Raw genomic sequence first — 12,344 nt, forward strand, 5'->3', positions numbered from 1 at the left:
GCAACACTTGCAGGCGCAGACTTATCTTGTCTGTTTGCTTACTTGGGAAATGGTGTAAAACCAGGTTTAAAATAGCTTGGTATCTTTAACATTTATTATACCCAAGGTGAAATACTTTCTACATTTATATCTCCTCCTGAGATTTTTATTTAATAAGGTTAAAACACCTTATGGTAACTTGTTCTGGTAAAATACTTATAAGCTCTGTATTACTAAAATCTTGGTATTTTTAGCCTAGTTCCCACTGACGAGACCTCAATAAAGATCGAAACCGGTGGGGGCTATTATGAGTTCGCTCTCTTAAAGTTTTTGCCTTAAGAGAGCAATTTGAGTCTCTGGGGAAAGTGTTTTCCGGCACGGCCCGGTGAAGGGTTTTGTCGGTGAATGCTTTTCTTCGGAATATGAGCGGTTCTGCTCGGTGGTGGGTGGAAGGCTATCACTGAGATGGACGGTCTTTCGCCCACAATAGAGTGGCCTATGGATCGTCCGAATTTTTAGAGACGGCTTTATTTATTCATAAGGTCGAAACCGGTCTGGGTAGTGGCCCCTTGCCTTTAATGCAAAGCATCATATATCTCCTCCAGGAGATGTGCTTTGCATTAAGGGTAAATATTAAGATTAGTGATCAGAGCTTATTCTACTTTTACTATGAGTTGCCTTGGTCTTGCACTACGTGCAGGGTCAGCTAGACTTGCAACACTTGCAGGCGCAAACTTGAATTATTTGTCTGTTTGCTTACTTGGGAAATGGAGTAAAGCCAGGTTTAAAATAGCTTGGTATCTAGTGTGTGTTAAAGATACCAAGCTATTGTATATATATATATATATATATATATATATATATTATGATATTTTATATATATGGAAAAAATCCTTAGTCCACTCATGGTACAAATCTATTATAGGTTTACTAATAACCTTTCGTGGGTTTGAACCACATAAAAAAAAAATCACACATTATCTAGTGTACCCTTCCTATCAGATGAAGCACTCACCACTAGATAATGTGTGATTTTTTGCTCCAATTTGGAGTCTGTTGGAGGAAAAAAGTAAAAAAAAAAAAAAAAAAAAAAGTCCTAGTCAGTGGAACCGAGAATCGAACTTATGCCACATTTTTTAATGTAATTATAAATTTCATAGTACAAAAATATACAAAAGTATATTTTTGCAGTATAAAATTATATATATATATTTTTTTTTTAATTTTTTTTAAAAATTTATTTTAAGTTTGAATTTCTGATACTCGCAGAGTACACTTGCGAAAATCAGTAGGGTGCAGTTCACAGTTAGAGAAATGTAATAATGGCACATTTGAAAAATGTCAATAATTCTTATTATTATTACTCCCTGGAGGTGTCTAATAAAGACACCTCCAGGGAGTCCAAAGACTCATCGAGGGAGGGCACCTGTTCTACCGCTCTCTCTCCAACTGACCGCAACTACACCAACGCTATCTACCGCCGACCTTTCTTTCGTATTTTCTGACGTCATGGATTGTCCTGCCTGTTCTGTGCTAAACTCGCTGAAATAAATAAATGCACATTGGATCTAGCTTGAATAATAGTGAAACATAACTGTCGACAAAGTCATTAATTTCAGTAGTATATGAGATGAAAATTATGTGGAGAGCAACTTAAGAACACCTACCATCTGCAAAACTGTTATTCTAGATCTTTTGAATTGCAGAAAATAAAATCAACAATTTCGTCCTGCAATCACAACTTTTACCAAATGATTGTAAAGCATTAATTATAAAAATTAACAACAAAACATATCTTATTTTATTTTTTTAAGCGAAAAATCCAAGGTTTCCTGTTTTCTCGACTGGGGTGGAATGTGTAATAGAAGTTGATGGGAAACGAATGTGGCATTTCGATGACAGACATCTTCAAAAGTCTAAGTAATAGGCTCAAGGTTACATTTCTTTCTTTCTTTTCTTTTTTTCAAGAAGAGTGATAATAAATGAGGGTATTATAAATACAATAAACTATAATAACACGTAATATCATTTTGGGCACTAACATGGATACGCTTAAAGGGACAAAACTGAATCTCTTAGTTTCGTAAAAGAAATGTGAAACAAATTAGATTTAAAATGTTCCGTAGCATTACTATTATATAATCAGTAAATAAAAATAAATCTCCAGTATGATTGGCAGAGTGGATAGCTTCTTCGGCCAACTGGCTGCGGGTTCGAATCTCACTGCGGTACTATTGTTTGTAAATGTTTTATGTGAGCGACAGTATTCCTGGCAGGGTACGAGATTGTCACCCTGCTTACTACAAGCCTGAATATTGTGGGAGAAAAAAAAAAAAAAAACATGTTTAGTTTCTAGAACCAGTGTCCAATTTCATAGCCCGCACATACTGGGTATATACTGAATAGTTTACAAAATAAATTAAGAAGCTAAGATCAGTAAACATAAAAGTAACCTTTTACTGTCCATAGAGAGCTAAGTATTTCATTATTACTTTTATTCAGTTACATATATTCCGCATCGACTATGCGATAACCGAGCTATCTAGTCGAATACGAAGCGGAAAGGTTGGCTTTGCTGACGCATGTGCAGACATGTCAGACGTCAGTAGGATAGCAAAAGCGCTGTAGTAGGAAAACAAATTCACGTGCTTTCGTTGTAGATGCATTGGCACAGATTTATTAGATGTCCTTTGCCTGCTGCGGTAGTGATAGCGCATACACGTACTCTTACATAGGTCCTCGGTATGATCGGGTGGTGCGCTTCCTTTTATTGTATGCCTTGCTTCGCTTGAATATTGTATCGATCTGCGAGAGTGTAATTGAAGGGCCCAGCGACAAGCAACTTCACGAGTCAAGCAATAAGCCGTGCAATTTGTGGCAATAGTACATCACTTTTTTACGTGCCTTGAAGAATATTACTCTGTATCTTGGTGCTTCCTGTTTCTTAACTCAATTTGATTTCATAGTAGTGGAAACTTACCAGGTGCTTTGTTTAATGGAAAACTAACGTGGTAGTGCTGCAAATGCTCGAAAACTAGCGTGGTGCTCCTCTTACGGTAAATGACCTTATCAACATGTTATATTGTAGATTAACTTATATATTAATCTCCAGTACTTAGCTATTTTATTATTCCATGCATCATTTCATAATAGTATTTGTGACAATAAAAATCAAGAACTATGGAAAGAGCTCAATTTTCATTGCACATCATTTGGAAGATGTGTAAATGAAATTAATGGAGGATCATAGAGTATATGATTTAGAATACTGATTTACGAATTTTATGTAACTTTGAAATTGAGTTTAACACCAAAATATGCAGTGATTACAGCAGCAGACATAACTAATAATATTAAAATGGAAGAATACGAACTGTTAATGTTAAAAACTTTTGAGTTTCTAAATGATTTTCACAAAGGAATGTGTACTTAAGAAAAATGTACTTTTTTTCATTGTATTTGTTTTTTTCTTTTAGCATCCCATTACTATCTGAAAGTCAACAAATTAAAAAACGATATATTATTATTGATTACTTAGATTTTCGGTTAACTCATATTACAATCAACTTGCATCCACTCTGATAATGAATGATGCTTTAGTGACAATTGTTAGTTACCACTCAAAAAGCTGGATGTCACTTTTTTTTTTCTTTTTCATTTTTAAAAAAAAATTCTTTGTAATATTTTATTTATGATTGATAATTCTATTATTTAAATTATTCTAGTCTTGAAAATTTGTGCTAATGTAAAATATCAACATAAAGGCACTTCTTTTGCTATATTAATGCACCATACTAATCTACTGACATATTGTGACTTACACCAGTCACCATGCCTTGTCAGTAAAGTGGACACTTCAGACATTATTGCATTGTGTGTGTACATGTTTTTTTTTTTTTTTCCTCATGTGGCTCCACCTCCACATTTATACTGTGGGTGGGCTAAGGATTTTTTTATTTTTTTAAATTATTGTTATATATTTTTGTAGTTTTGAAATGAAAGTCATCTCACACTAGACAATAAAATTCATCTCCCACCCAAAGTCATTCACAAACATCCATGGAATCTGCAGTCTGGTGGTTAGAGAGCGAATACACTAACCACTTGGCTGACCAAATTGGCTGAGTGGTATTACTATATACTTGTCTTTATATTATTATATATATATAAATTCAATTTACAAATTCACAGCAGTAAGAAAGTAACAAGTTACTTTTACAAAGATAGCAATGTTTTATACACACACACACACACACACACACACACATACATACATACATACATGCATACACGAGTATATCATCATATGGAAGTAGCAGGGTTTTACTTAGAAACTTTTGCTTCCCTTGCAAAACAAACTGGCCAGAAGAACACACTCAATTAATAGATGTAATACACAGCCTAGAATATGAGATTGTCGAAATTTCCAAAATTAATTGAATACTATGATTGATAACAATATCCATGTGAAATTAGCATGATTGATAATCTATATATGAGCATAACTGTACATATGTAGTCAGCATCATGAAAGTTAAATTTTTTCTGACATAAACAAATTTGTTGCTAAATAAATCATTAAAAATAATGCTCAGGTGTGTCATAGGTGGATTGGAACTCGGGAAGTAGAAAGGTAGTAGTGATAAAAAAAAAATTGGATCATGAAAAAAAGTATTTTCCCATAAATACAATCTGTAGGTTGGTTTGAAGGAATGGAATTTGTTATATGGATGTGTGGAATGTTGCTTTGATGGGGAAAGTAGTTATCTGCTGGATGTATTACATTTGAATTGATTTAGGGTGAGATATTTGGAGGTTTGTTTTTTGTGTGTATGAAACCTGTGCCATATGAAAGCATGATCAGGGTAATAAGAATTATTAGGATAGAAACAAGAGACATCTTGTTCAGATGTTAGGATTGTGAATGACTTCTGGAATATGACAGTAAAAGATTATAATAGAAAGAGGATAATTTTGCAGTTGGTGGGGCTAAACATGCTTTGCATAGGAGTTACAATAACTGATTATTATATTTATATACTAATGCCAAAAGTATCGAGAACAGAGGAGGAGGAGTTTGTAGCATTGATATATGATGTGAATTGTCCAAAAAATTATTACTGTTACTAAGACTTGGTCAACAAGCTGTCCTCTTTGGAATAGAACTTAAGGGCATAGTATATTGTAGAGAGAATTGAAGAGAAGGGTTGTGCCAATTAGGACTATAGCCAAAGTGTTGCATATGTGATTGAGCATAGTTGGGATGACATTACAGAGCAAATGATTTTTACTTTGTTTACTAATCCTTTTAAAATGTTTGTTGCTAGAGGTAATGGTGTAATGTGCGATGATAAATGTATCTCTATCCTTGTATGTGCTGTGCATGGGTACACATGTGGATGTCTTGAACTGTGCTGGCTAAGGATCCATTAGTGTTTAGGAATGGTAGCCTGTTTTTTAATGTAAAGTTGTTCCTAGAATGCTGGCCATCAGATGTGTTATAAAAAAGTTTTTAAATGTGCCAAGGCTTTGTGAAATAGAAAACAAATTCATAAGGTCTAGCCAAACAAGGTATTTTTATGGCACTGTTTAGTATCTTTTTTGAAACTCCAGCCACACCTTCAATCTGTTCGTAAATTTTTTCTCAGAGCTGGAATTCTTTGTGAAACACTGAAATAGGTCTCAAATATGGGGAGGAAATTGAGCTTGATCGACTTCTAGGATACAGTGAAACATTAAAATATGAATAAAAGAGATGACAAAACTGAACAAGATATTATACATAATGATCAGTTTTGATCTTTTATTGAATAAAATGATCTGCTACTGAGAGTAATATTTTCTTTAAAGAATTTAAAAAAAAAAAAAAAATATATATATATATATATATATATATATATATATATATATAACATTTGGGTAAATGTGCAGCTGATTTGTAGGTTGGGAATTAGTGTTCCAAACTGAGTTGCAGTGAATGGTTTGCAAATTGTAAACAACCTTTATGTTAACTTATTATTTTGGATTTGTACTTGATAATTGTTGCTTTACCATATCCTCAGATTATGTTTTTTTTTTCTAGTTATGAATCTGTGTCAGGGAAAAATGAAAAAATAGATAAAATATGATTGTATAGACATTTCACCAATAAGGTTTTGCAAAACATGAATTTCAAAGGGATCTCGCTTCATAAAAGTAATGTCTATTCCATCTATCAGTTTAGAATAGAGGCCTTAAACTCCATTCATTAATGGAGACCAAATCCAGATGGACAGTAAAAGTCAGAAGTCTTGCATTGCTTTACTACCTGATTTATGAATTTCAAATTAGAAATAAAAACATTTGATTAGCTGTTCAGTTTGTCTAAGATTTTACTAATTGTAAGCAGGCTTATTTCCAGAATAAATGATTTACTTTGTTCTTCAGAACTTGGTTGCTGTCTTTTATTAACTGTCTCAGATTGAGTTTTCAAGAGATCACTGTAAGCTTGCTTATCAGTGATCCATTACACAAAATTTCATACCATTTTCAATCAGTAAATGAGTCATCTCACTGAACAAGATTATTACAAATTGATCTTCAGATGGTTTTGACATGAACGCTAATGATATATTAATGTTCTGATGTTCTCTGACTCCATAGTGGTCTGATAATAATAATTATTATCTGAGACTTCCAGGGAGTCAAGGGCTCATCAAGGGAGGCTATAACTCACCCGAACCAGCTATCATACCTTCCCTTAAATCCATTTACGCTACATGCACTCACTACCCTTAAGGTCAAATTATTCCATTCATTCACTGCTTTCTGGGAGAAAAACCTAGCTCCTTACCCCTTTCCTGAATGTGAATAAACTTAATTTCCATTGATCCCCCACCCCCAAGTTCTTTCACGATCTTCTGTATAACAAAAAATTTCATCAATCGATATCCTATAACACCCATTCAAAAGTTTATAGACCTCTATCATATCACCCCTCTTTCTCCTGTTAACCAGAGTCTGCAATCCACATACTCCCAATCTGTCCTCATAATCTAAATCACATAATCTGGATATAATCATTGTAACTCTTCTTTGAGCCCTTTCCACAGCTTCTTTATCCAGTTGGAACCTGGGAGACCAAATCTGCACACAATAATCCAGGTGTGGTCTTATCAAAGCCTTATAAACAGGCAAAACGACTTCTTCATCTTTACATGTCAAGATTTGCTTCAACATTGCAATTATCCTCCAAGTTGTATTTGCAACTTTTGCTATGTGACCTTTGAACTTTAAATTCCTATCCACCAATATGCCAAGATCCCTTGTTTCTTCAGTTTCTTGTAGCATAACCCTGCTAATATAATATGCCTCTGGAACTCTACTTGCACCAAAGTGCATAACTTGACACTTACTAACTCCTGGTATTCAGCAGTAAAACCAGGAGTTACCATCAACTCCAAGTTTAATTGCTCTTCCACAACCATGATCTCTTGCCTCAAGACCAAGTTTAGCAATGGCATAAAAGTCTTCCCCATCTGTAACATCGAGGAAGCATCGCCAATGCATTTACTAAATTGTATGAATATTTCCGAATGTGAACCTTATAACAACCCAGAAAAGGTGCTGTATAAAATACATGAATTTGACCTCTATGATCTGGTGTAATAATTAATAATAATAAAAAAAAAAACAACACTTGCTAACAATAAACTGACAGCCTTTTTCATTTGCCCAAATTTCCAGTCTATTCAAATCATTTTGTAATTGCTGAATATCAGTAGCATCCCTGATTGCTTTGCCTATCTTTGCATCATCGGCAAACAATTGCACATCTGATGTTAGATCCTGCCAGATGTCATTAATTTAGAGATTGAACAATAATAGCCCAAGGACTGAACCCTGAGGTACACCACAGGTCACCTTAAATCTGACAATTCATACCCACTGTATACACTTTTTGATATCTGTCTATCATCCATACCCTGATCCAAGTCAAGAGTTTATATTCCAATCCCATATTCTCCAGTTTATGCAATGGCCTTTTGCGTGGTATCCTATCAAATGCCTTAGAAAAATCCAACATCATCATCATAGTGTATCCATTCCCTTTATCCAACTGGGCCATAATATTGTTATATGAGCAGATTGCTAAAACATGACCTTCCTTTAGTAAACCCATGCTGTTTCTTGCAGAGTATAGCATGTTTGTCTACCCATTTCTGTATGCGCATTCTTATCAACTTCTCTAAAATCTTCACTACCATACCAGAGATATTGATTGGTTGTTAGACACATTAGTTTTTGCACCACCCTTGTACAATGGAACTATTATACATTCCTGTGGTATCATTTCTGAGCTGAGACTCAAGTTTGTGAAAAGCATAGCCAATTCGGCTGAACATTCCTTTAGCAAATGAGCTGATATTCCATCTGTCCCTGTAGACAAATTCTTATCCAGGTTATGCAACGGCTCTTCAACCTCATTTTCATGAACCTTTAACTCTTCATCCAGTGTAGCAGTTGCACTGTGCACCATGATACATATCTGTTTGATATATCTTAGCAAATTGAGCATTCATTAACTGAACATTCTTGTTAGCTTCTAACACCCGAGCCATCTGCATTCAATAAAGTTATTCAGACTACATTCGTTTTTTCTTTTACTTGCAGCAAAACGATAAAATTCTTTTGGATTGCCTTTAGCTTGCATGGTCAATTTCTTTTCATACTCTGATTTAGTTTTCCTCACAATACTTTTTACTTTTCTGGCTTGAGCTTTATATATATTTCATAACTCCTCTCACTCCTATTTTCTCAAGATATTCTTTCCACATCATCATCATCTTCTTGCAGATCTCTTATTAATAAGGTTGCACATCCATTTCACTCCCAACCTATTTATTCTTCGAACACTAGGGAGACATTCAGATTCTCATTTAAGCACCTTTTCAAAGATTCCCATGCATTTCTGACATTTTTACCATTCAGTAACTGATACCATGGGATCGAAAATAGTATTTTCCTAAGTTGATCATAATTTCCAGCTTTTTAATTCAGCATATAACCTGTTTTAATTGCAGCATCAATACAATTAAATACTTTCCAAGAAAGTACAGTGATCACTGTCAAGAATATGGTAAAATAGCCATATTCTTGACAGAGATCTGTTCTGATGCAGTGAGCAAATCCAACACTCTTTTACCCAGAGTTCCTTCTTTCACATGCTGCTTGAGAAAGTTGTCTTGCAACAATTCAATAAATTCCTCTTCATTCTTATCATGAGATCCATCTTACCCAATCAATGTTTGCAAAATTAAAGTCACCCATAATGATAATTTGTTTGGTACACATAAGGCTAAATTGCCGATGAATTTCTTCGTCCCCTGCAACTGAGCTGCCAGGTCTGTAGCAACACCCCACCATATATTTCATTCTGTTAACCTCCATTTCACATCAGATAGATTCAAACTCACTTCTATGGGAGATTATTTGAATTATTATTTTCAAGTGTTTCTACCTTGACTGCACTCAAGTCTGATATCATTAGCAGTAACCCCCCCCCTCTCTCTCTCTCTCTCTCTCTCTCTCTTATCTCTTCTGCCATTCCTAAAAATAGTATACCCATTACACTCAATCCCACTTACCATATCTGATTCTGATAGCCAGATTTCACTAATGCCAACAGCCTTAGGCCACATCGTATTCAATAAAGCAACAAACTCAACCCCTTTGTTTCTTCCTGGCATTTGTGTAGACATAATAAATTACCATCTAGCCTTTGGTTATAATTAGATATGCAGTCTATTTGGTCTTGTTCTAGAATTTTCTCTTTTCCTTCCCCAGACATCCTTAAAAGGTATGAACCCAAAACATATTTTTGAGTTCGGAAATTTCACACACATTTTTCTTTTTCCTCCCTTGATGATCTAGTTTCCCTGATTCTACATTAGGTCTCATACCAAGAAATAATTTCTCTAGGCTTCTGATGCCAAATGAATTCAAGTGCAAGCCATCCTTCTTATACAAGTCTTTTTCTTTTCTGCTATCAAACACACCCCACACTTCTAAAAACTCACATACATATCTTCTACATGTGAAATCATTTGCTATCATTGTCCTACAATTTTACTCTCTCACATTTCTTTCTTGCTTCTTCCAACAGACCTTTCATATCTTCTCTCATACTATATTTGTCACTACTTAAATTATTAGTACCTACCAGAACTACCTTTTTGGTTTTCAGTTATGTTTGTCATATTTTTAATTTTTGCTCCTGGGAAACTAGAAGTGAATATATTATGAGAATGGCTAATTTAGACAAAGATCCAACTGGAATAAAGATTGGTGGCAGAAAAATAATTTAAGATATGCAGACGATACAACCCTCATAGCAGAAACTAAGGAGGATCTGGAGCAGTTGATTCTATTGGTTAAGAGGGGAAAGTAACGAAGCCAGGCTTAATTTAAACATCAGCAAAACAAAAGTGATGGCATCTGGCAGTTTAAATGAATTTATAATAAAGGGAGATAAAATAGAAATTGTTGAAAGTTATGATTTACGGGTCCAGAATTATAAATGATGATAAATGTGAAGATGAAATTAAAAGGATAGTCATGAGGAAAAAAAAGCGGAAAAAAAATTATGAAAGATAGAGTTAATAAAATATACCAAAGCAAATTGATTCATTTGAATTATGGGTGTGGAGGAGACTATTAGGAATCCCATGGACTGCAAGAATGACCAATAAGGTTTTAGAAAATATAAACATAGAATGCTTTTTGAAAATGATGATCGCTAAACAGAAGTTGATGTACTTTGGACATATTATGTGAGCTGATGAATCATTGGATTTGTTGGGGAAGATTGAGGGAATGAGAAGGCTTAGTTAGATGAGCTTTGTGTGTGGTAGTGTGTACCTCCCATAATGTCTCTAATTTCATGGAGGTCAGATGTTAATATAAAGATATGTACACATTCATATTATTACTTATAATAACAAGATTTTATAATTAAGTTATAAAATTGGAAATTAAAAGTGTTTCCAAATCATTTTGTAATTTTTTAAATTTAAATTCTGAAGTTTTCTAGCTGATGAAAAGCATGATTTTGGTTTACCTTCAAATTAGACATCTTTTCTTTTAATCAGTATCTTAAAAAAAATTACTCTTTATCTTTTTTTATGTAAATGAATCTCTCTTGAGTGTGTATATACACACTATTTTATTTTATTTTTTATTGAAATTATAGGTGATACGGTTAATGCTACAAAACTAAGCAGTACATTATATGCTAATTGCATGTATTATCTGGATGTTTTATCTGTTTTGCAAGTGGAAATGCTTGCCTTCTTTCCATATGAGACTGGCTAGTTTACTTTCAGGTTATAGTTCTTATAGCAGTTTCTTGTATCCTTGATTCAAACCCAGTTATTTACGAAGGGTGACTGTGGCATTATTCTCAAAATTGCACAACAGAAACATGTTGTATTTGAAGAATACCTGTAATTAACAGACTGTGGAGATAGGATTCAGTGTATGGAGAGGATGTGATTTTTTTATTTATAATTTTTTTAAACACATAAAAATGTATAATTGTTTCTTATTTGGATTCATTTGTTAAATAACTACATTTTTTCAATTCTGAGTTTTCAGAAAAGAACAAATGTCAATGTACAGCCTTAAAAGAAACTGTTTCTCTTTCATGTGTAACAAATCATAAAAAGAACTTACTTTTATAATATATCAAAATTTATCATATATAACAAAGCAGAATTTTGTTGACAGATTTCTATGTTGCGGTAGCAGTGTAACTTCATCTCCCAGCCCCATGCATACCCCATTTGGCAGCATGTCGGGCCTGGTGAATGTGGAGAGCCCTCAGCAAGAAGAGGCAGTGTACAGCAGCAGCTCTCCAGCATCCTTGGCCATCTTAGGTAATAGTACTGACAAAGAGGACATTGGAACAAGGTATGACTATTAGATTTACCTTGTTAAGCAAGATTTATTTAAGGCTTTTTTTTCTTCCCTTCTGTATTATATTTTCATACCAGTGGTACCTGGTGAGATGATGTTGAACAGATCTCTGTGTGGAATATTACAAATCTCCACCAATTATTCAAATTATTAGAATAGTTATGCTCTATGAAATCAGTTTTAATGTCAAGAGAATTCAAGTAATCTTGCTATCAAACCTCTTTACATAATCTTAAATTTGTGTCAATTTCAAATGCAGCTTACTGTATCTTCTAACAGTTTTCCAATATTCCTTACCATAGATGTTTATGATTAATTGTTGTAAGGGAACTTGTGTATTAGATATTTATAGATACTTATACATTAGAAAAAGTATAAGATTTTATTCGAAAACTTCAGTATATTCAGTT

The 12,344-nt window shown here is 33.9% G+C and overlaps 1 protein-coding gene across 4 annotated transcripts in view; it reads left to right on the forward strand.

The window, feature by feature from the left end:
• LOC150109577 (uncharacterized) overlaps positions 1–12,344 on the forward strand; it is a 251,826-nt gene that overhangs the window by 83,052 nt on the left and 156,430 nt on the right. For 3 of the 4 annotated variants that reach the window (XM_090413597.1, XM_090413607.1, XM_090413603.1), the window contains exon 2: positions 11,746–11,928. In XM_090413597.1, the coding sequence (XP_090269723.1) occupies positions 11,789–11,928 (140 nt within the window). In that variant the 5' untranslated portion in view covers positions 11,746–11,788. Of the gene's footprint in view, positions 1–2,619; positions 3,036–11,745; positions 11,929–12,344 lie in introns of those variants that run through there. The other variant, XM_090413600.1, reaches the window with a different exon arrangement.

This window comes from Typopeltis vanoorti, chromosome 2 (assembly GCF_054136105.1).
Source record: "Typopeltis vanoorti isolate ZY-2024b chromosome 2, IOZ_Tvanoo_1.0, whole genome shotgun sequence".
Taxonomy (NCBI): Eukaryota; Metazoa; Arthropoda; class Arachnida; order Uropygi; family Thelyphonidae; genus Typopeltis; species Typopeltis vanoorti.